Source organism: Camarhynchus parvulus, chromosome 14 (assembly GCF_901933205.1).
Source record: "Camarhynchus parvulus chromosome 14, STF_HiC, whole genome shotgun sequence".
NCBI classification, from domain to species: Eukaryota; Metazoa; Chordata; class Aves; order Passeriformes; family Thraupidae; genus Camarhynchus; species Camarhynchus parvulus.
Genome location: NC_044584.1, coordinates 856,830 through 881,286, shown reverse-complemented (window position 1 = coordinate 881,286; position 24,457 = coordinate 856,830). Strand labels below are relative to the sequence as shown.

Here is a 24,457-nt window from a genome sequence, read left to right as displayed (position 1 = left end):
TCATGGAGCACAGGAAGCTACTGCCCCAGACATGGAGGGCACTGAGGCCACACTCCTGCCCCTGCCCTCAGCAGTGACACAAGAAGTGGTCAGGATCCATGTTAGCATGGTCAGGAGCTCCAGCCCTGAATCCAAGCCCATTCACAGCTCTCCCAAAAGCAGTGGCCGAGGCAGCTGTGTGGATGGAGGCAGGCTTTCCCATGGCAGCTTCTACTTGGAAGCGGGAACTTGGAGAGCTCCACACCCCCCACCCACACGTCTGATGGCTTTAGGACTCTGGCATGACCCAACCTCCCTGTCCTCACCAAAGGGAACTCTGAGAGGAGCAAAACCACCTCTGAATGTAGAGGGTCCCCACAGCATCACTGAGCACTAACTGCACCTACACAGGAACCTGCAGGGCAGCTCAGCAGCTCCTGCTGGAGGTGCAAACCATGACACAGGACATTCCTAACACAAAACCCAACCTCCCTCTCCCCTGCTCACCTGCCTCTTTCCCAGCCCAGGTGCCCTGGCCACGCTGCCACATCCCCAGCACAGCATGGCCAGAGGAAGCCCTCCTGACCCACCTCCACCCACCCTCCTGACCCACCACCACCCACCCTCCTGACCCACCACCACCCACCCTCCTGACTCTCCTGACCCACCTCCACCCACCCTCCCCTTTGTGGGGACAACTCTGCTGTGTCCTGGCAGTGTCACCTGCCAGGGGTCACCAACAGCTGCTGGCAGGCTGGGAGCAGCCCTTACCTGTAGTTCCCTTTCTTGGTCAGCAGCTCCTTGAACTGTCCCAGGGTGACCACGCGGCCCTTGACCAGGGTGCGGTAGGGGATGGGCTCCCCACAGAAGTAATAGGCCACCACGATGTTCTCGCAGGGCTGCGCCGCGCCGCTGCCCGGCCTCTTCTGGGGCTTCAACCTGCTGAGAACACACACAGGGACCTGCTCAGGGCCAGCCAGGGGGCTCCCAACCATCCTGCTGGGCACCTGGCAGGGCTCGGGGCTGCTGGGTGAAGAAGCAGGTCAGGAATGCAGTGCAGTCCTTGAGCCCTGCCTGCAGCTCTCCAGGCACACAGACGCACACCAAGGTTGGTCAAGGAGCACTTGGAAAGGCTGAACGAGGCCAGGACACAGCTACAAGGAGGGTGCAGGCTCTAACTCAGCCCCCTTGTGCTGTCTCCAGGCTTGGAGAGGGTACAGCCCTCCTCACAGCATGGTTTGGGGAGTCACTGGCAAAGCAGCTCAGGCCAAGGCAGCAGAGCCAGGTCACCATCACCTCCATCACCATCTCACCATGCTCCTGGTGCCCACCAGCACACAGGGCTGGAGCACCATCCCACAGGGGATGCATCATGCAGATAGTGCCCAGACTGCTTGGCATTATTGTCACCATGACCAGAGGAGCCCAGCAGGACCTTCCAGTGGCCCACATCTGCAGGCAGGATGCTCCTGCACCCCACAGCTCCCCTGGGCACCTCTCCCAGAGTACCTGGAGGTCTGAGGGGATGGAGCTCCCAGCATGACATGTCCTGGAGACTCTGCTGCCTGCCCTGTCCATGCAGGGTGCCAAGGCAGCTGCCATCCCCAAAACCTCAGTGACTTTACACCTCCTGTGTTTTCCCAGCTCTCAAAATGCTGGTCTGGTCTTTGCTTCCAGCCCACACACCAGGTTCAGCTATGTGGTGCCATCACTAGACTGAAACTCTCAGCCCAGCCCTCACCCATTTACAAAGACAGACAAAAGCAAGAATAATTCAGCTCAGGGTACTTTGCCCTTCTCAGAGCCTTTCATCTGGGGTGCTGAAAACACTGCACAAACATTGGAGCAGCCTACACAAATTGGTACCTTGGCATGCGTGGTCTGAGCCAGAGGCAGCCTTCCCTTTCAAAGTCACATAAAACACATTTGGCAGCTTTAAAAAAAATATTTTAAAAGCACACTGGATAAAAAAAGATGATTTTGTATTTACATGACTGGAAAGTTGCTGTAAAAACCATAGAATCTGCCAAGCACATGAGGTAATCGCAGTTTTGGAAATGACTCTGACCTTAACCTTTAAACAGTGGCTGGCGGGCAGAGCACCTTCTCATGGTGTGCCCACATAAACACTGGCACTGCAAACCAACACCAGACACAGCCTTTCCACCTCTTCCTACAGGCATGAGAGGTCTAAAGTTCAGCTGAACAATCTTCCGGGTGCCTGCTCTGCCTGTGAGACCTTTGGAGAAGATGCAGCAGCCTGAGAGGGAAGGGTCTGCTCCTGGTGCCAGCAGAGCTCCCCGAGCCTCTCCCATCCCTGTATCAAAATACAGGATGCCCTTTAGCTAGAAAAACATTAAGGAATTGAGTCATCCTTGGAAAAAAAATACAAGGCATTTCAAGGGAAAATGGGTCATAAATTCAGGCAAATTCAGTGAATCCTGTGAGCCAGAAGTTAATTGAAGGGGTTTGGAAAACCTCAAAGTCCCTAAGCTTCTCTTAATCCTGGTAGAGACAAGTCATGACTAAGAGAGGGCTGCTGTGTGCCTGGGGACACGGTGACGAGCCTGGAGCAGGAGCAGAGCTGCTTCCTCAGGGCTGCTCTTCTCCTTTGCCTGAGGAGATGGAGAGGACAGGACAGCCCTGAGCTCTGCTGTGGCAGAAGCAGGAGGGGATCTGTGCCAGTGGCTGACGTGTCCTTCCTCCTGCTGTGCACTTCACACCTGAAGGGCCATTCCTGAACGTACTCAGCCCGACTCCAGTGAGATGTGCCCTGAAAATGATGCCTGAAGTGATGCCCAAAAATGATCCTGACAGACAAAGAGGGGAGACTGACCAGCCTTTAGCTCCCTAAGCCTTCCTTTTTCCCCTTTTTGAAAATGGGGGCTATGCTTTCCCTTTTCCAGTCAGTGGGAACTTGTCCAGACTGCCATGACTTCTCAAATATGATGGACAGTGGCTCAGACACTTCATCCACCAGTGTCCTCAGGCTCTGTGGGTGGATTTCATCAGGTCCCATGGACTTGTGCACCTTCAGGCTCTTTAGATGGTCTCAAACCTCATCTTTTCCTGCTGTGGGTGGTTCTTTTTTCTCCCAGTCCCTGCCTTTGTCTGTGACTCAGGTGCTGTGGCTGGAGCACTCACTGCTGAATACCAAAGCAGAAAAGCCATTGAGTAGCTCAGCCTTGTGCATGGCCCAGGTAAGCAGCTCTCCCATTTCCTCCCAGACAGGGCCCACATCTTCCCCAGTCTCCCTTTTATCACCAGTGTACCAAGAGAAGATTTTCCTGTTGCTTTAATTCCATCAGCAGAACTCACACACACCCCAAACTGCAGCCACAGAACTCTAGCAGGCTGAAGCAGAGCTGATGAATATGGAATCACTGACACAGTGATTACATTGTACATCCACTGACAATGTAATTTTCCAAGAGCTCCCCTAAGGAGAATGAAACAACACAACTGTCTCCACTTTCGTCATTGCCAAGAGATCTCCTGAGACCTTGGCTTGCACATAAAGGCCATCAGAGCGACTCTGAGCCCTGCCTCATTAAATCTGCCACCTGCACCCATCTCCTGGGTGTCAGTGTGACCCAGAAATACTGCCAGGTACCACGCCCTGCCCCTTCTGACATCACCTCCCACTGCTGTGTTTGTCACAAGCACAAAATACCATCCAGCAGGGAAACAGCAGCACTCATCCCCCTCACTGCATCTGCATCCCAGTCCTGACCCAAGCTGTGCATCCCACCAGTGCTGGGACAGGGAACCCACGGCTGGTTTGCAGCACCAATCCAACCTTGCTGTGATGCAAAGGTGTTCAGCTGGCTCCAACTCAACCCTGGGGCTGGAGCGCTCTGCAAAGCCCAAAATGCACCCAGTAGATGTTATCAACCATCAGTTCTGCTCCTCTTCCAATCCTGGGCCAACACAATTAATTCCAAAGTGATCCCATGCTAAATGTTCTCCCTGCTCACAAAAAATCCTTTCTCTGAGGAGCTGGTATTAATTACTACAATCCAGCTGTGAAATGTGAGACTGAGCTACAGGAAATGGCTCAAAACCTGTCTGCCCATGGAAAAACCTGATGGTCACTGGGACACCAATGCTGGGCACTGGTGTGCTGCTGGATCTGCAGGTCATTAGCACTGGATGGTCAATCCTGAATTGCTTGCCAGCAGCAGCCAGGTTGCTACCTCAGAGATCAGGGTCATTCCAAATGCTGTGAAATAGGGAGTGAAATGATTTTTCTGGAAGAATATTCACAATTCCCAGCACAGTCACTGCAGGTGCCTCACTGATTTCAGTGGGGCAGTGCTGGGGTGGGAGCAGGGCTGCTGCAGGGGGCAGTTTGGGGGGAAGGCCACCGCTGGGAGGGCTGTGCCAGAGGGGAGTGGCTGCAGAGCTGGAGAACCGTGCTGGCAAGGCCAGTCTGGCTGTAGAAAGCTGGCACGGTGTGCTCTCCACCCACAGCCAGCTCAACTGGAGCCTCAAGGACACCTCTGGGCTCACCTCCACCTCTCTGTGCTTCCCCAAGGCTATTGACAAACCTGGGACACTGGCTCCAATTTCCCAGAGCTCTCCAAAGCTCCTGACTGAAATAAATGGTGTTTTCATGGGAGCTCCTCTCCCAGTTTCAACTTTTTTCTCACTGAGCTGTGGGATCTATTTCAAGGTGGGCTCCTGGGCTAACCAGAGCAGGAGCTTTCTAAAAACTCAGGTGTGCTGCAGCTGTAGCAGCCACTCCTACCAAAATCCAGCTCAGAGACTTCAACATCCAGAAATCTTTGGCTCCCTGGGGACCACTGCATCCATTTTTGCCTGCTATTGGACAGAGACACATCCACTTTTCATAAGCAGTTCCCCACTGGTGAATGCCACTCTGGTTTTCCAGGCATAGGGCAGGGCTGGGGGATCACTGCATCACTGGGAGAGGAGCCAGACCTCGTGGAGAGGCAGTGGAAGCAGAGCAGCCCAGCACTGGGACTGCTCAGCCCATCCTGCTGCTGGCATGCCTGGCATTTACCACACACCATGGGCTTCCTCTGTAAGCCACTCCTATAATACAGGCCAAATTAGTGCCAGAATATTAATTGCATAGCCCAGGCTGCTCTTTTCAAAGTGTGTACAGGCATTTCTGGGGAAGGTGCATGAATTTAGTACAACTATAAATGACTCTACTAATAAACCCTATCCAATTACACACGCCAAAGGTAGATCACATAAACTTGGCTTAACCTGGCTTGGGAAAGCCCTCTAATTACCTGGCCTTCAATCAATGCTCTGACATGAATACACAGAAATCTGCTACGTGGTCACTGCAAGCAAAAATAACTGGAGCCTGTCAATTAAGAGCTTCTTTTTTAAATTATATGTGTGTTTCTACGAGTCAGACCACAAAGTGTCAAGCTTTCAGAGGACAGCTGGAGAGCTGTGAAAGGTTTTTTAATGGACAAAGTGCTTTTAGCTGTTAACAGTAATTATCTAGCACTTCCAAAATGCTTTTCACCAGAGAGCTCCATGTGCCTTGCAAATGATGTCTCCTGAAAGATAACACAGAGCAGGAACATGAGCTCTGCAACAGCCATTAAGCTGAGTCACAGGAAGATGCAGGGACTTGGATATGGTCATGCAGAGTCAGAGCTGCTGCAGGAGGGCTCCAGCACAGAGCTCTCATCCAGAGGCCACCAGCAGCCTTTGCTGGAAGCTTGTGTGAGATGGAGATAAAGAGCACAGACAGATTTGTCTTCTGCACTTAATTCTGCTGCATCCTGAGGAATTCTGCTCCTGCACCAAGCTCTGAAGTCATTGTGTGACTGTGAATGAGTGGAGAGCCAGCGAGCATCAGGGCAGAGAGCTGTCCCAGCCATGCCCCTTCTAGATGTGCTCCCTCTGCCCAGCCCCTTCCCATCCAGCCACAGATCACAAGCCCATGGTCTCAAGGTGGGTTTTGCCATTTGCACCATGTCAGAAGGACAGAGGGAGACTTCTCTGACCTCTCTGCATGCTGGAGACCAGAGCAGAGGCCATGGCCATCCCTCAGAGCAGAGGCCATGGCCATCCCTCAGAGCAGTCTCTCCCAGCCCTCCCACACAGAATCAGACCATAACATCCTACCTTTGCTTAAGGGGGAGCTTTCCAGCCCTTTTTTCCTCCTCTTCCAACCTCCTGCGAGCTTCCTCCAGCTGGGTGAGAGGGTTGGGGGCCGGGTTGGGTGGCATGGTGGGATCCTGGATGAAGGGGTGGGAAGGCTGCACGACGTTGCGGAGCTGGGCGCTGACCCAGGGGTGCACCGTCACCGGCCGCTCGATGGACAGTGGCCGCACCAGGTCGTGGGACAGCTGCTTCTTAGCACCTGAAGAGCTGCACACAAACACCAAGGGTTCACATGGAGCACTCAGATGCTCTGCATAGACACACAGCCATTCCCAGATGGACCTGCTGCTGGATACAGGCACCACTGGGAAGCTCCTCACAGCACGGCTTTCAACGGTGCGACACCAAAATCTAAAGGAGATTTTGAGCAAGTCCTGAGACCACCCCTGAAACAAACCCCACAGATAAATGTGAGGGTTCCCATCAATCCCATACTTAAAAATGAACTCAGGAAAAGGCAGCTCCATCTTTTGTGGCATTCTCCCACAGGATGCCCTCCCCTGCCTACCATGTGCCATGTTATCCACCTTCAACCACAGCAGCAATTTCCAAGATTGCCCTGGGGCTGCAACCTCCTGCCTCGACCATGAGTTATCCTTCAGAAACAACAGCCCTCACAGCCCCTGAGTAATCCTCAGTCTCCCAAGGGTCTCCACCCTTGTGTGGTGGATTCTTGCCTTCCCAAGATGTCTGGGAGGAAGGCAGCCTGCTGACACATCTCCCATGTGCAGGGGATGCAATACAAGAGTGTTGTTATCCCTTGTTCTGCCAGCCCTTACCCATGGTTTGTTTTCTTATGCCTGCTGATCTCCTTCTCTCCTTCTATGATCCACTGAAGGATCTTCTGGTTTTTCTCCACGTCTTCAGGAGATCCTGGCATCTCATAGTTGGCACCATCACTTTTCCCTGAATCGGTCTTCTTAACATTCCTTTTTGAGAGCAGACTTGCTTTCCCACTGCAAGAACAAAGCTTGGGACATTAGTGCTTTGCTTATGCCAACCACCAGAGGGGCAGAGGATGGACACATCTATCTCCAGACATGTTCCACAGCTCTATCAAAGCTCAAATCATCTACGCCACAGTTCAGGCTAAGAGTAAGACTACCTAGACCTGGGCACAGTAACTTCTGTGCCCAACAACCTGTGGGGAGAGGAAGGTTCTCCTCTGGTCAAATGAGCCATGGCAAGATCTCCTGCCATGAGGAGGGCTGTGTTAAATCCCCAGCTCTTTGCTCAGAGCAGGAGGTTATCCATTGTCTGTCTCTCCATGCCTGACCACTGCTTGAAACCCAGGCCCTTCCTATCACCCCCCGGTTCACTGATACCCCAAACCCTGACTTGCCATGCCCAGAGTTTGCTTCTCACCCTCAACTGAACGAGGCTTCACCTCAAGGTGGAAGATCACATACCAGCAGGGTGAAGCCCAGCCACCTCAACCTCCACATCCAGAGGGAAGCCAGGCAGCAGCCAACCCTGGCTACACCTGTGGCTGCAGCAAAGGCTCCTGCAGGAACACCATGGTACACATGGCCATGTGCCCAGCCAAGCTGTCCCATGCTCAGGAGGCCATGCAGGATTCCCCTGTGCTGGCTGTCGTCCCATGAGACTCCCACTGTCCTAATCATCCACTTGCTCTACTGCACAGGACCTCACTCCTGCATGGTCACTAAAAACACAGGAAAAACAACTTGAGCACCACAGAGGAGCAGCAATCCCTTGGATAGCTTTGCTGATTTTTTGTGGAAAAAGCCTGTGGAGGAATTGCTGCAGATCTACAAAGGCAGGGCAAGCTGACAACTTCTCTGCTTCTCCCAACATGAGGACTACTGGGTATCAAATGCAACTCCACAGCACCAGGTTCAGTGCAAACAAAATAATGCTGTTTTCTGCAGGTTGTCATTGACCCACAGACACAGTCATGGGGGGCTGGGGGAACAGAACACAGCTGGGTTCAACAAAGAGTGAGAGAAGCCACCACAAGAGACTGCTGGCTGCCAAACAAGACCATTTGGATGCAAATCCTTGTCTTGTGAAGCTTCTAATTCAGGGACTGCCAGGAACTGGGAGTTTGTGCCAGAGGAAGGACAGCTCTGAGTGTGTCCTTTAAAAATCTCATTAAATATATACTGTAGCTGCTGCTAGAAGGAAATCTTGTGTCTAGATGGGGCTTTGGGTTGCCCCAGCATGGCCAAGCTCATCTCTGCTGAAGCAACAACCCTTTCCCCATACAAACATGGTGGATTTAAGAGCCTCTCCCTCCTGAAGAGCAATTTGCTTTGGCTGCCTCTGCACTCTGCCTCCCTCCTGCCACCCCAGAAAGCTGATCCTGACTGCTGCAGACCCTGCCAACCTGCCTTCACTAACTGTCCCACCCCTGGTACACTGCAAAGAAACATCCCAAAGCCTCAGCCCTGGGGAGCCAGACACCCTCAGGGTGAGCACAGCTTTCCCCTGTGGCTGCTCCATCCCTCACCATGGGCAGCCCTGAGCTGCACTCCCACCTTTGCAGTCACCCAGCAACAGGACCAGTAAAACCTGCCACAGAAAAGGAGCTCCCCCCTCTGCTTGCAGAATGGAAGGGATGGAGGAATTCAAATGGCCAAAGAAAGACAGACAACAGCCTGCAATGCAGCCAAATGGCCTTTCTGGGCAGAGGGTGTTCTACCCTGGAGAACATCCCCTTGGGACTGGCTGCAAGGGCAGCACTGCAGCATCCACTGCTTTGTCAGGAAGGGAAAGGAGCCCTTCTGGTGAATGGGTTCAGCCTTGCAACAAATAAGATGAGGTTTTTGTCCTCTCATAAACACCTTAAGAGAGCTGTTTCTATTACCCAGACCTCGAGACACAGCCCCACCATCCAACTCCAGGTGCATGGAGAAGCAGACCAGCACCTGCAATTTCTAAGAATCTCCACTGCTTTAAGGAGCAGAAAATCTATTTTAGAACCAAGGCAAATAAAAATCCTGGTTAGAGGGTGTCTTTCAGTACCAGATCACAGAGATAAAAAGGACTGTATAGAGGTTATCAGGGCATATCCATTTCTGAAGGGGAAGAGCCCTCAAATGATATCCCAGCATAAGCTCACACAGGAAAAGGCTGAACTGCTGTTTCCCTGACATGCTACAGCCTGTTCATGGAAGAGCTTCCTACAGAAGTCGTGGCTTTGGGAATCCCACTGGGTGTTCCTTGACTCACCTGTAGCCTAAAGAGTCCATGGGGACAGGGGCCATGCCCAGGTTTTCACTGTAGTTTCGTGACTTTGTTGCATAGTTATGAGAATCTACATTCCAAGCAAAGCTGTTCTGCACTCGCTGCGTGGCCTCAGCCTCGATCTGCTCTTTTGGTTTCATCATGCTGTGGTGATGGATGTGGTGGTAGACATGTTTATGGTGGTATAAGTTAGCTGCATCCAGTTTCATTCCTGATTTTGTAGCGTGCTTGCCATGCCCTGGAGGAATTGTTCCCAGTGTCCCTGACAGCTTTCCTAAGTGGCCACTTTCTGGGGACCGTGGCTTAGGAGAGTGACGGCCAGGTCCTGGAGATTGGCAGCCTGGGGTTTTCATCACACGCTGCACGTGCTCATCCAGGATGCTTTCGGGGTTTTCCTCATGGGCATCTCTCATCTGCATCCCAGCACAGCCCATCTCAGCATAACGAGGAGCAAAGTGATGGAAGGCTTGGGCAGAAGGCATCTTGTGGCTCATGCCTGAGGGACCAGAAGAGATATCTGCATCCTCACCTTCTTCTTCCTGCAAGAAACACAGGGACAATCAGAGAATGACAGCAGAGTGGTGGAAAGGGTCCCTAGTCCCACCTCTTGCAGCAGTCCCACCTGTTGCTGCTAACCCTTAGGCCAGGCCTGCTTTAGTCCAGTCAGATCCTGAAAACCTTTAAGATGATGGAGATCCACCATCCCTCTGGAGACCTGTCCCAGACTGACAGGATGCTCAAGCCAAGCCTGTGCAGTCTGGCTGCCACTGAGCAGAGCAGCTCAGGTCTCTGTATCTTCTTCTGGAGCCACCATTAGCAATGTTCTCCACACACCTCCCAAGGAGCTCTGCCAGGCAGCCCACACATCACAACCAGGCTTACAAACACAGCTGACAAGCATAACAACTCAACTGGAGCAGGCACAGCCTTACTCCAAGTCCCCTGAAGGTGGTTCTGCAACCACCAGCAGCAGAAACAAAACTTACCACAGAGTACCTCCAGCTTCCTACGTGCCTTTGGTAAGGCACTGCTTCGAAGCCCATCAGATAAAGCCCACAGCTACAGGATATGCAGCAAATCAGTTCTGAGTCAGGTGAGACCAGGGGGGTTTTCTCGCCCAAATGACTGTTCCACAAGGCAAGGCCAAGACAAAGCTTGTAACAGGAAGGAGCAAGTGAAGGTCGACAGCTGCATGAATGGCTTTGGAAATCAAACATTGATTTCTCCCGGGCATGCTAAGGCTGGAGTGAAACACTTCGTGCAGATAAAGAAATGGGTTGGAACTAACTAACTGCTTGTTCTTGCAGCTCACACTGGTCTAGGACATGCTGTTAGTGACTCTTAAGTCCTTGCCAGGAAGAATTAAACTCGTCCATGCTGACAGCCACAGTTTTGATGCTGACGGACTATTTTACGCTCCAACATAAACTCAGGTATTTATGAAGTTTCTCTATTGGAAGTCAGGATTCCTATTTGTTTTAATTACATAAGCATGATTCCAGTGAGTCCTTTAATCCTGCTCTTTTCCTCCTTTGGCACAGTAAAGAAATCAGTTGCAGGGTATCTCTGCCCTGCCAGGTAAATGCATCTACTGGAAAACACTGACTCCCATCAGCTCTGCCTGTCAGATGCCATCACCCACCACTTGCTAACCAGCTTCAAAGTCTCAGCTGCCAACCACACAGCAAGAAAGCAAATAACAGACTTCCTCCCAGTGTCACACCTGGGGGTTCAGGCCTGAAGCAGGGACAACACCAGGCTTTGTAAGCCTGGGGGTGTGACACGATGCTGGTGTCTGGAGGGGACACAGCACTCACAGATCACTCTGAGGAGCTTCAGAAGCACCTTTCATCTACAGCCACAGGCCACAGATCACCAGCCACCAGCCCTGGGCACTGAGCTCAGGGACAAGGCATGGTGAGGGATGTGCTGATTACATCCCTGCCACTGAGGAGAGCATTTATCAGCAGCTTGTGATACCCAGGACACCCTCAGCACTTGGGAGGCTTCATGAGCTGGTACCTCCAAAGTTTGAACACCAACTGATGTGCAGGGCAGGGCCTGATCCTGGCACAGATCCCTGAGGAATGGCAGCATGTCCTTTCTGCTCAGCCCAGAACTCTGGCAGTGCTGTCACACCTGAGCAGGGTGGCATGAGGGTGAGAGCCTAGGCTGGTCCACCCAAATGGGTGCCTGGGATTTGGGAAATCCTCTGGCTGCCCAGAACTCCATTTTGCAGGTAATGTGGACTTTTGCTTCAAGAAAGAGAAGTCAAGATGGGCTAAAGGGAGAAAAGGCTCTCTCAGTTCATATTAGCTCAGCTCATCTGCGTCACTGAGCAGATCTGGATCCCAAGCAGGACCACAGGCAGGAGCAGTTGCTCTTGGGGTGGGTCTGTGGGGACCCCCAGCACTGGCTTCAACCTCCCATCAAGCAGGAACACCCCAACAGTGACACAACAGCAGTGAATGAAGGAATTGGGGTGCTTATCCCAACCTGCTGTCTTTCCTTGAGCAGGGCAAGGCTATAGGAACCAATTCTGCTGAATCTTTTCACTGTGCTCAGACTGCAGTGAAAAAAACAACAACATGGTGTGGGCTCTGGAGCTGTGCTCTGGGACCTTGCTCTGGGGAGCTGGGCAAGGCCTGGCAGTGAGCTGGGCAAAGCTTGGTGGGCATCTGGCCAAGGCCTGGAAATGAGCCTGGTGGAGATCTGGGCATAGCTTGGCAGTGAGCTGGGCAAGGCCTGGCAAGAAGCTGGGAAGGGCTTGGGACGGAGTTGGCCACAGCCTGGCAGTGATGTTGGTACAGCTGGGCAGTGACCCTGGCACAGCCTGGCAGTGACCCTGGCACAGCCGGGCAGTGATGTTGGCACAGCTGGGCAGTGACCCTGGCACAGAGCCGGGCAGTGACGTTGGCACAGCCTGGCAGTGACCCTGGCACAGCCTGGCAGTGACCCTGGCACAGCCTGGCAGTGACGTTGGCACAGCCTGGCAGTGACCCTGGCACACAGCCGGGCAGTGACCCTGGCACAGCTGGGCAGTAATGCTGGCACAGCTGGGCAGTGACGTTGGCACAGCCTGGCAGTGACCCTGGCACAGCCTGGCAGTGACCCTGGCACAGCTGGGCAGTGACCCTGGCACACAGCCTGGCAGTGACCCTGGCACAGCTGGGCAGTGATGCTGGCACAGCTGGGCAGTGACGTTGGCACAGCCGGGCAGTGATGTTGGCACAGCTGGGCAGTGACCCTGGCACACAGCCGGGCAGTGACCCTGGCACAGCTGGGCAGTGACCCTGGCACAGCCTGGCAGTGACGTTGGCACAGCCTGGCAGTGACCCTGGCACAGCTGGGCAGTGACCCTGGCACACAGCTGGGCAGTGACCCTGGCACACAGCCGGGCAGTGATGTTGGCACAGCTGGGCAGTGATGCTGGCACAGCCGGGCAGTGACGTTGGCACAGCCGGGCAGTGACCCTGGCACAGCTGGGCAGTGATGCTGGCACAGCCTGGCAGTGACCCTGGCACAGCTGGGCAGTGACCCTGGCACACAGCTGGGCAGTGATGCTGGCACAGCTGGGCAGTGATGTTGGCACAGCTGGGCAGTGACCCTGGCACAGCCTGGCAGTGACCCTGGCACAGCCGGGCAGTGACCCTGGCACAGCTGGGCAGTGACCCTGGCACAGCCTGGCAGTGACCCTGGCACACAGCTGGGCAGTGATGCTGGCACAGCTGGGCAGTGACGTTGGCACAGCCTGGCAGTGACCCTGGCACAGCTGGGCAGTGATGCTGGCACAGCCGGGCAGTGACCCTGGCACAGCTGGGCAGTGACGTTGGCACAGCCTGGCAGTGACCCTGGCACACAGCTGGGCAGTGACCCTGGCACACAGCCGGGCAGTGATGTTGGCACAGCTGGGCAGTGATGCTGGCACAGCCGGGCAGTGACGTTGGCACAGCCGGGCAGTGACCCTGGCACAGCTGGGCAGTGACGTTGGCACAGCCTGGCAGTGACCCTGGCACACAGCCGGGCAGTGACCCTGGCACAGCTGGGCAGTGACGTTGGCACAGCCTGGCAGTGACCCTGGCACACAGCTGGGCAGTGACCCTGGCACACAGCTGGGCAGTGCCCCGGGCAGGCAGGTGGCACTCGGGGCGGGCAGGGAGCGCCGCTGCCATCGCCACTAGATGGTGCTTGGTTGACGCGCTGCTGTCACAGAGCTCCTCCAGCAGCTCCCGCAGCAGCCGCGGGCAGAGCTGCAGCTCCAACTTCGCCGAGTGCTGAGCTATTTTTACTCCCAGCAGCGCTGGGGGTGCCCTTCCCTCTGAACGAGGAGCCGAGAGCTGCACCGATGAGCCACAGGCAGCGATTCCTCGCTGGAATCCTCCTCCTCTGCCTCCCCCCGGTCCCACCCATCAGGCTGCTGCTTGCTAAGCACCAGAGCCTCTTCCATCACCACGCAAATGATCTCTAGTCAGGCAATGTTTCATGTTCAAATACTGAGAATCTCACTGGTGGCTCTGCTTCCCCCTGGCTTATTTTCCATTTGTTCATTTCAGAGTGGTCTGTATGATCCAATACTGATCTCTGGGACAGCAGATTCCATTCACGGACACGAGGCTGAAGTGTCTCAAAAACTAATATGGGAACATGCACATCCTCTAATCCTCTCCCACGTCTCTCAGAATAATTAGTGAATTCAGCATTTGCTTTTTGGTAAAGCAAAAACCTGACAGTCATTTCAGTGAAAGGCATTTGGCTTCAAATCAGATGCCTCCTCTCAATGTTACAGCATCATGAGGCTTTGAAAGGGAACCTGCAGGCTGCTCGTTAGAGGGGAGAAAAATTCTTTTCCCTTGGTTTTTGCAAAATATTTCCAGCTTCTCTGTTAGGCTGGTAACTGCCCAGTGTGACTAATGCCCCTGGTTTTCTCTGTGCTGCTGTGCAGTGAGCCATGCAGACCTGGGAAGAGGTTACCCTGCAGCCCTGGTGTTCAGGTCACAGAAAAAAGCCCTGTGATCTATCAGGATTCCAGTTCTCCCTCTTGCTGATACCAGCAGCTCCTGCACCTTGAGTGCTGACCTAAAAAAGCTACAATTGCTTACTCTGAGTTTTTCCTGAATGGCTAATGCCAGATGCCAGCCAGTCAATGAAATACATTCTGGAGACAGCAAAGAGGTTTAATATATAGCATTAGTGGGAGTCCTGGGTTTAAAAATAGATTAAGTCACACAAAAATGTGTTTAAACAGACTTAAATATATTCTCTGGCACATAGGTATTTGCTGATTTTATGGTATTGCTACTGGCAGCTTCTTCAAGGAGGCAGAGGGCTGGGATAATGTAATTTAGTGCAGGTGGGGGCTGCAATGGAGCCATGGGAAGAGGGGGAGGAGAAGGAGGAAGTGAGTTCTAGGACTGTGTTAGCAGAAAATGCTGCTGGGTTACACTGCCTTTGTCTAGAAAGCAATAACCACCAGACAGGAGAACAGTGCAATTCCAGAAGAACAGGAATCTAATCCCAAAATAGCACCTGGCTGGCCTTTTCTGGCTGGATGCAGAGGTGGAGGGAGTTTGCTGGAAAACACCTGCAGATGGATGGGACCTTACAGATCCTTCTGCCTTCCTCTGTTCTCTGCATTTGAAATGCAGATGCAGTTTAAAGCCAACACTACAACCTACAGCTTTTTCCTGTTCAAAGAGCTACCAGATGAGCATTTTAAAATACTCCCAACGGGGCTGAAGGTTCTTTCCTGGAGCCCCAGAAGCTCAACCTCCCTGAAAGCACAGAGCCAGCTGAGCCAGGCACCAACACCTCTGCTTTAAGGGAGGGCTGCAGGTTACAGAGCAGGTTACACTGAACTAGTGATGCTCAGTAACACCATGGTGTCCTCTGGGATCTCTCCTCTATCCCCACCACAAGATGTGCAGGTACCCATGAGATGCAGTGCCTCAGAAGAAAAGCTGTGGTGTGAACACTGCTGAACAGGGGTCTCACACAGGGAATTCCAGATGACCAGGACCTCACTCTCTCCCTCTTGAAGCTTGTTGTAGAGCTAAAGGCCTTGCACATTTCCCATGGTTCATCTAACAAATCCTCAGGCTCTGGGGCCCCAGCAGCAGCAGGGCTCAGCACTCAGTGCCACTGGTTAGGTATCCCAGGGGAGTCAGTGAGTTTATTCTGCCCAGGGAAAGTTTTTCACTGCCACACCTGACCACTTTTAAAATTTGTAGGATGTGCTAGGCACTGATGGGCAGAACCCTTTTGGTTGTGGTAGAAATGGCCTGATAGCAGAACACAAACACCCCCAAGCATAACATCATCTGTCATCTGGTTACTGTTTGTGGGGGAAACAGAGATCACACAAAACCTCCAATGGGAAGGTGAACCCCTCTTACACAGTCCCCAGGGATTGCTCACAAACTCAGGAGAGCCAGGGTACCAAAGAAAGTGATAGAGAGCATCCACAGCCTCTGAGTGATGGCAGAAATGGGCACTGCTGAGCCATGGCTGGCATTTTACACAGGGAGGGAGCAGTGGAGCTCACAGAGCCCTGCATGGATGGGGGAACAGCACTGTGGAAGCTGCAGGGGCTACAGGAACCTCCAGGAGCCCTGTGCCACTGATGCCCACAGCAGTGGAGCAGGGAATTGGCCACCCCAGCTGCTTGCCCAGCAGCTGAAAGCTCCCAGTGGTACAGGGTAAGCAGAGTGCCAGGCTGGCAGAGGAGATAAGGAGATCACTGACCGCTCGAACGCGTTTAAGGCGCTCCTCTAACTTCTCCTCTGCTTCACGTTCCTTCTGCACTTCCTCCAAACGGTTGATCAGCTCCGCAGCAAACTTCTCTGGCTCCACGTGGATATCCTTTGGCATTCGGTAGGTTCGCTGCAGGGAGAGCACAGCACAGGATCAGTGAGGAATCCCAGGTTCCTGGGGAGCCTCTGAGAACTGGAAATGCCGGTCGCTGCCCTGGGAGCTGGGGGAGGACAGGCTGGCAGGCACTCAGCTGCAGCTCAGCACCTGGGGGCCTGGAAGCTGAGCCACCACCTCCACGAGTTCCTCAGCTGGCACCAGCTCCACACACCACCCTGTCACAGACATGTTTTGTGAAAAATCCGTTCTTTAGGATTTTTTTCTCTTGAGGAGCTGAGGAGCTTCAAGAACAAAATGTAAACAATGATTATCTGTTGCTGTGGAATGCAACAGGTGCATCTTTGATTAGTCCATGTTACTTGTTTCTAATTAATGGCCAATCACAGTCAGCTGGCTTGGACTCTCAGATTCGGGAGCTTTTGTTATCATTCCACTTCTTTCTCCTTTGCTTGCTAGCCTTCTGATGAAATCCTTTCTTCTATTCTTTTAGTATAATTTTAATATATATAGATAATAAAATAATAAATCAAGCCTTCTGAAACATAGGAGTCTTGGGTTTAAAAATAGATTAAGTCACACAAAAATATGTTTAAACAGACTTAAATATATTCTCTGGCACATAGGTATTTGCTGATTTTATGGTAGAGTCAGATCCTCATCTCTTCCCTAGTCCTAAGACCCCTGTGAACACCACCACACCACCCCATCTAAGGGAAAGGTTTTCTGGAGCTGCAATTCAAAAAGATCTTTTTGGTACCAAATTCCACTCAGGGATAGAAGTGCTTGCTTTTCTCCCACTGGACACATGGTCAGCAGGAATATCCTGGTCTCAAAGGGTGGCAAAAGGATGTACAGACCTTTCAACCTCTCAAACCTCCTGTTTATAGCAGTTATGGTTTCAGTTTGGTAGAAGGGAGGAAGGACTCTGATGCACACTTAGCTTATTGCAGGAGGATCAGTGTGTGCCAGCCAATCTCTGCAAATCCAGAACACAGCCCAAGGCCCCAATTCCCACAAAGCATCCTCTCCTGCTGGAGGATCCTACAGGATTGCATCTCAGCTTTTCAGAGCTGTCAATGATTCCCTGCTTGCTTTATCAATACAGCACTCTTACAAGCACAGAGATGCCATTTTTTTGTCTGCCCTGGGTGGAAAAATGAATATTTATGGCAGTTCAAGGACATCCTTGATTCCTTATGCTGAGTTGCTTTGTAACCCTAAATTCCTGGGTTCTGGGATAAGAAGTTTGTGTAGTGAAGTATGAAGCTATCAGCTGCTGCATTCTCCCCCTCATTTCTATCCTTTCTGTATTATTTTTTAAATAGTAGAAAAAGTTAAATGACACAGCAGAGATAAAAATTTAATTTGGAGGAAAAATAGTTGGAAATTCAACAGCATAAAACTCTGCATTCAAATATTTCAATCCTAACACGGGAGAAATATACACTCTATAAGACCAGAGACAAAATTAAATGTGAAGATGCGAGATAATTCATAGCAAAAGAACAAATGCAGCATCAGAGCAGACACTGAGCTTGAAAACTTTAAAGGAGAATGAGAGACCACCCGAATTTATGCCAGGCCAGCCAGAAGATCAAAGCAGAACACTAAAATGCTGCTTTGCCTCAAAACCTGACAAAGGTATGCAAATCACATTGGCTTTTCTGTCTCTGCCAGCTGGAAGGCAGGGAAGAAAACCAGAGGCAGCAAGAACCCACTGATGGCACTGAGGAGCTGAAGACTTTTTCATGACACCCCAGTTGGGTTGCAGAGGTCCCAGTTAAAGCACTGCTTGTCTCGTTTGCCAAGAGGGATGGGTATTCCTGAGCCTGCCAGCAAATCTCAATCCCACTGACCCATCCAAGCTGTGAACAGCCCCAGCCAACCATTCCCTTCATCCTTGCAGCCACTGGAGAGGGCACAACATGAGGGAGGAGATGTCACCACCCTGATGACATCTTTAGTGCCACCAGGACCTCCAGCCCTGCAAACCAAAGGCCTGTATCACAAAAAGCTAAACTGCAAAAAAAGATTTTAATCAACAAAAATTATGTTCAGTCTGGAAATATTGGCAGAGGGGCCAAAGTAGCATGTTTCACCTCTGTGTAGTGCAGAAACAGGCTCCAGATGTGCTCCAGCACGGGGGAAGATGTGGCAGAGCTGGTTCCTGCTCTGTTACTCCCTGAGGAGCGTCTCAGGATGTCTCCCTGCTCTCCTGCATAGCCCTGGGAAGCACTTCTGGCTAAGGGATCCTGTTTCCTTCAGAAACCCCAATCCCGTGACCACCACCACCCTTCCTCGTGAGGCCACGGCAGCAATTCCCAAGGAGGGAATTCTCTCCCTTGCCTGACGAGTCCCAACCTGCTGGGTGATGTGTTCCCTCCCTCCTGCCACCTCAAATGCCAACTCTGCACCCTGTGGTTGTTTATGGATGGCACCACCAAGCCCTGCTCCGTTAGACATTGATGAGCCTCATAAGAGGCAGCTCAGAGCTCAGCACTTACAGTCTTGGGTCTCCCTGGTGCAGCCACCCGAGACAAGCACAACTGGGAAAGAATTACCCTTTGTTTCCTTAGCCTTTGATGCAGGGCAGCACCCCAAACCAAAGTCTCTCCTGAACCTGTGGTAGCAGTGGGTGCAAGGGTTGAAGTTTGTTAACCTGAGTGTCTGAGTCCTGTCACCACGAGGTGGTTCCCTGCTGTATCCAGGGAACTCAAAATAAGGTGATTCTGGGTCTTTTACAACTAATACCTCAGCATGTTTATCCAGTGTCTCAAAGTCTGGAGGTGACTGAAGCTCAGCTACAGAAATTACAATAACTGAACCCAAGAATCTTTAGGATAAACTTGTTTTCTTCTCTCTTTGAAAAACTATTGCATCTGCAAAACCCACTGCCCTGTCCTTGGAGCTTCCCACTCAGCACAAGAGCTTGCAGAGGGCCTCAGCAGCCTGTTTGAGGGTGCAAGATGCAGCCCCCTCTGCAAGGGTCTCCCTGAGCATCCAAGATCAGTGCAACTGAAATAAACCTCACTTCACCCCGTGGATACCAGCTGCACACAGCCTGTGCTGCCCTGGTGGGTACCTGTGAGGGTAACTCAGAGAGCTGGTGAGCAGGATGATGCTCTGAACATCACCATGGGTCTGACTTTATTCCTAGCTCAAAAGATGAGCCACACAGACTTCCCCAAAACGAACAGTATAGCAGAATAATGAATGCAAATTCCTCGTGCTGAAACAATACAGATAACTGCTGAGGGCTCTCTCTGCCTCCCTAGACAGCAAACATGGATTGCACTGACCTGGTTCAAAAGACTTAAGACAACAAAGCGTTTGAAGCCTTTATCAAATGATGGGCCTGACTTCAGAAGGGAGACAGGGGAAATATGCTCCATCAAAGACCAGCCAGGCTGAGCCTGTACCCAGAGCAGGATCCTTCAGGGCTTCAGGATTTTGAACCTGCCCCCAGCTTCCCATGGGCATACAGAGTCCTGCCAAGGGACTTGTAAATAAGCTGCTTATTGTTCTGAAAGCAGAAGGGCTCCAAATGCCTTTGTTCCAAGTAAAGGGTGCAGCACTGTCCAAGAGCTGGCTGGTTTTGAGGATCCAGCCCTTCAGTCTGGACCAGAATGAGGTCTCTGGACATTCTACATGAACAATTCAGAAAGGAAGTGCTTAATTTTAAAGTGCTGTTTAGTCTAATGTTTTATTTAATTACCTATCTACTTTTATTCAATGGCACCGTTAGATAGGTCTGTCCAGAACCAAACCATGTGGAGCTGGGGAGGCTGCAGAGGACAACGGACAGGAGGCTGAATGCCAGGTGGATTGGGAAAAATAGAAATTGCTTGACCTGCTTTAGATGGAGCAATCTTTCCTTGTGACAGCTCTGAAGAAGGATTTCCTGGGGTACCTATCACTAGAACATTGTCCTTGACACAGGAAGTGTCTGAAGCTCTGGTACCTTTGTGAAGAAGCAGCCTGCTAAGAACATGTGAGACACACAAGCTCTCCAGTAGCTCCATTAGGCAGCTGCCCTCACGTTTCCCCCTTTTCTTGGAGCTGATGGAGTGGGAATTCCATGGATTTTGCTCCATGGAGCAAATGCAGCTCTTGGATTTTGATGGATTTCACCTTCCTTGGGAAACACAGGTTTAAGGACCAAGCTGCACATCAGAACACATTGCCATCTGAAATGGGAAAAGGCTGAAAGGGAAGAATCTCACTGCAGTTTGCAGGTTCCCCTTGGGAAGCATCAGCCTCAACTGCTCTAAGATGAAAAAGGAAGCTTTTCAACATTACCCTGGGTAGAGGTTCCTTAAGCAGCTCCAGGGATCTGTGGTTTGGGCTGAACTGTTTCTGACAGATGTGACTGGGCCAAAGAATTCTGTGCTGGTAAATTTCCCTCTTCTACAAGAGGTTTGATGCCTCCATGATGCCTGAGGGGCTGTTGTTAGATCACAAGTCAGTCTTGGAAATGAAAGGAAGATGACAGGCTAGAGAAGCCAAGAGAAAAGAACTTCTGAACCTCCATGTTTCTTAGATTAATGCATTCCACTGTGACATAAATTTTTAACGGATAAATGGTGTTTCCATACCAGAAACACTAGTGGCAGAGCTCACAGATAGCTGGATTTCAGTATCCAGTCTAGCAGCATTCAGGGATTAGCAAGGAGTCCTGCTGTGGGAAAGCATTTGAGGAAAATGGCATAAAACAGCCGATGGGAATTCCGAGCAGGTTCCCAACTCACAGGAGCAGAAAGCTCATTGAGCTGCAGTTATCCAGGCAGCACGAGACCAGGCTCCTCCTGTGCACTCCTCACTTGTACAGCACAGCACAGTGGTCACTCACAACCTTCTGTTCCACCCAGGAATGCTGCAGAAGCCACCCTGCAGCACCCTTGATTGTGTGGCAGGACAGGAGAGCTCCCAGCCCATGACCAAGCTACAGCAAGAACATCACAAAATGGATTCTTCAGGCAGTTAACAAACCAACCAAACACCAGCTCTCAATGCTTGAGGTTGGATTTTTCTGAATTTGCTGTGGAAAAGGAGGATCTCCCATCCTCTCCTGGGAACGGATGAATGCCAGAGCCAGGTGCTGGCTGGGCATTCTGAGTGCTCTGGGCTTTCTCCCTTTCTTTGGGAACTTGCTTGCTCTTTCCTTCCTTGGTGCTCCAAGACTCTGCTCAAATCCAAGAGAGAGATGGAAAACCACATGAAAGCAACACTCACTCTCTGTGTTATGTGCTCCTGCCAGAGGCACAAACCAGAGGTCTCCCTGCTTGCTGGAGAGCCTCCCCCACTGCATTCCTGGGCAGAGCGCCACTTCACAGAACACAACTTTTCCAAACTTAGAGCATTGGTGACTGGCTAAGTGTGGAAGATGTGAGCTGCTAAGTGTGGAAGATGCAGATCAGGGCCATCCACACACATCCTGCTGCTGAAGAGGGTGTTCCACATAGCTAGCACACGCTGTCACTACTTGGAGGCAGCACGGCTGCTGGGACCAGCGGGCAGCCTCCTCTGAACATATAATCACTGCAGTTTATAGCTTCTGGACTTAACTACAAGTGCTGCTATTAAAAGCATTGTAAGTCCTTTCAGAATTTTGCATAATGGCCCTGTAACTCATTTGTCAGGGAACGGGAAGGTCTGTAAAGGACTTCTGAAATGACTTTCGGAAGTAGGAGGTTCCCTGTTATCAGTAGGAAAACATGCTGTGCATTCTGCAGGCACTATCAGCATGGACTCTGGCTATGCTGCAGATAGGAGTCCATAAAGACCTTCACTCAAAGGTTGTGATTTCATCACTGCCACAGGTTTGGAAGCAGCTAACCCCAGGTCCAGCCTGATTCAGCCACCGGCTGTGGGATAGCCCAACCACTGGCTTCAGAATGCAACACTTGAAGAAACATTTTCATGGCTCCTTGCTAATTTGTGCTGTTTAATTCAAAGAGTGTGCAGTTAGAGCTGAATTTTAAAGAGTAACTTTATAACATTTCACACTGGTGTTGTCAAAACACATTGTCTAATTACCTTCTCCTTTCTTGGCTGATTGATAAGAGAGGGCAGAACAGCGCCTCTCTGAAGTCGATGCCAATTCTGTGTCAGTAATTGGCTGGCAGGAGGTGCCAGAGTGTCTGAACTAAACTTTTATTCCCTGGAGAAAGACTAGAACTAACCCAACTTCTCAGTCCTCAGCTCCCATATAAATATGTGTCAAGATGCCTTTTCCCCTGGGACTTAAAATTACAGTGCAGAACCTAATGGGAACAGTGGATGTTTCACCAAAAAATCCTTGTGAAGCATCTGTGTGTAGTTTAGAAGGAATATGTAATTCTAAAAGACTGTGTAGGTAAGTAGGATAATATAAAAATTTATAAGCAGCAGGTGGGCAATTGAAACCTTGTTTTTTACCCCATTTTTAAAGCTGGTTTCCAAAAGGGTCGATAAAATTTAATGCTAAGTATAACTAATTAGCCTGCAAGGAACTGCTGCTGGAATGACACTTATTCAGTTCAACAAAAGAAATGTTTGGCAGATGGAAGTTCGTTAAAGTAGAGCTCACTATACATATTTAATGCTCCATACTCTGAGTTTATAACCTGCAGTTCATCGAGGCATTGCCAGTGCACACCATCAACAGAAAGCCACTATTATTTTTATCCAAAAGGTAAAGCCACTGACAAGCTTTGAAGTCGGAGAATATTCAGTCAGTAGTTCCCACTGCTGGGGAACAGCAACAACAATAACAACAAAAAATAAAGGCCAAGCTTTCAAACTTCAACTCTAACAAAGCCATGCTTACAGTAAAAACGGCATCAAGTGAAATAAAAAGGCACCCAGCCAGCCTTTTCAACAGCAACCACACTGTGAAAGCAACTGTGTGAAAAGAGAGGTGACTGAGCTAGGATGGCTATGAGCGTCTGCAGCCAGGGCTTTTATTGTCAATCCAGTGATCAAAGCACAGGAGACCCTCTTAAATCTAAGGAAAATAATCTAATTTAAAAGGCAAAACAAAGAGTGGTGGTTTTGGTGTGGATTTTTTTTCTTTTAAATCAGATTAAAACAAGGGTGTATTTCTGCTGGTATTGTGCTGCTTTGAGCAGGCAGGATGGGAACAGCTGCATCAAGTTTGAAGACACTTCTGGAAAAAACAGATGGAGGCTTTTTCTCTCCCTATTTGATTTGTGCTGGAGTCCAGCTGTCCAAAGGGGAAAGAAGCACCTTTATTCCCTACTAGATATTAAATGTCACCTGTAACTTCTCAGGAAAAGAAAACAATAACAAGCAGAGCTGCAGATGGTGATGCAGAGCCCTAGCAGTTGTGCTCATCTTCCAAAGGCTGTTTGCTTACCTGGAGCAACCAAAGAGACAGTGTCAGATAAATGAAATACTTACTCCTGCACCTTTTTTTTCCTCCTGCCTTGTGTCCCCAGGTGAGCTTTGCTGAGTCCTTGGGAACAGGTTACAGCTCCTTTGGCTGCTCAGTGCAGAAATACTGCTGGGGAGCATTGCACTTCTCCCCAACTGACCTTGTCTGAGAGCTGCATCAGCCTCCATGTCCAACAGCCTCCTACACCTTCTACAAACACCTCCAGCTCACCTGAGGGCATGGAACTGCTTGCAGATAAATACCAGCCAGTGCTTCCATTCTCACCCAGGAGAAACAATCAGCTACTGACTGAATGGTTAAGAAAAATTCTGTGTTTTGGGCAGCCCGGAATGGTGAGTTTGGCAGAAGGCTCCAAACCTTTCCTTAGCACAATGTATGTCATCTTGAAGCACCCCCAAGCGAATACAGCAGGAAGGGGGATTAAACTCGAGCACAAGCAGAGCAACTGTCTGCTAGAGATCTCACATATTTTGCATATTTACCCCTGGGAAGGAGATAGTGCTACTTACAGGAATGTGAGGTAGTGGCACGCGTCCATTTGCTTTGGCACTTTCTTGCATCTCTCTGCGATGCTGCTTTCGGAGTCTGTACGGTGGGATCCCATCTCTGCAGGAATAAAACAACAACACACCCTGCTTTAGTGCCTTTTTCTGGAATGTTATGTTCATTCAAGCCTTGCTGACACAGAGTGGCCCCTAGGAAACCCCTTCATGTTTGCATGTCCAGAGTACGAGGGACCCATGCAGGGAACGATGCTCACACAGGTCCTCGAACCAAAAAAGCTCTGGCATGGGGGGCCAGGAGCACTTACACAGCATGCACCAGGAGCAGAGTGAGGCAGGGCTCCTG

The 24,457-nt window shown here is 51.0% G+C and overlaps 1 protein-coding gene across 3 annotated transcripts in view; it reads right to left on the bottom strand.

Moving 5' to 3' along the window:
• The window catches only part of AXIN1 (axin 1), an 85,124-nt gene that overhangs the window by 1,807 nt on the left and 58,860 nt on the right, over positions 1-24,457 (bottom strand). For 2 of the 3 annotated variants that reach the window (XM_030957929.1, XM_030957928.1), the window contains 6 exons: positions 24,118-24,214; positions 16,087-16,224; positions 9,331-9,884; positions 6,915-7,091; positions 6,097-6,342; positions 751-921 (listed from right to left, as the gene is read on the bottom strand). In XM_030957929.1, coding sequence (XP_030813789.1) covers positions 751-921; positions 6,097-6,342; positions 6,915-7,091; positions 9,331-9,884; positions 16,087-16,224; positions 24,118-24,214 — 1,383 coding nt within the window. The remainder of the gene's footprint in view (positions 1-750; positions 922-6,096; positions 6,343-6,914; positions 7,092-9,330; positions 9,885-16,086; positions 16,225-24,117; positions 24,215-24,457) is intronic. The other variant, XM_030957930.1, reaches the window with a different exon arrangement.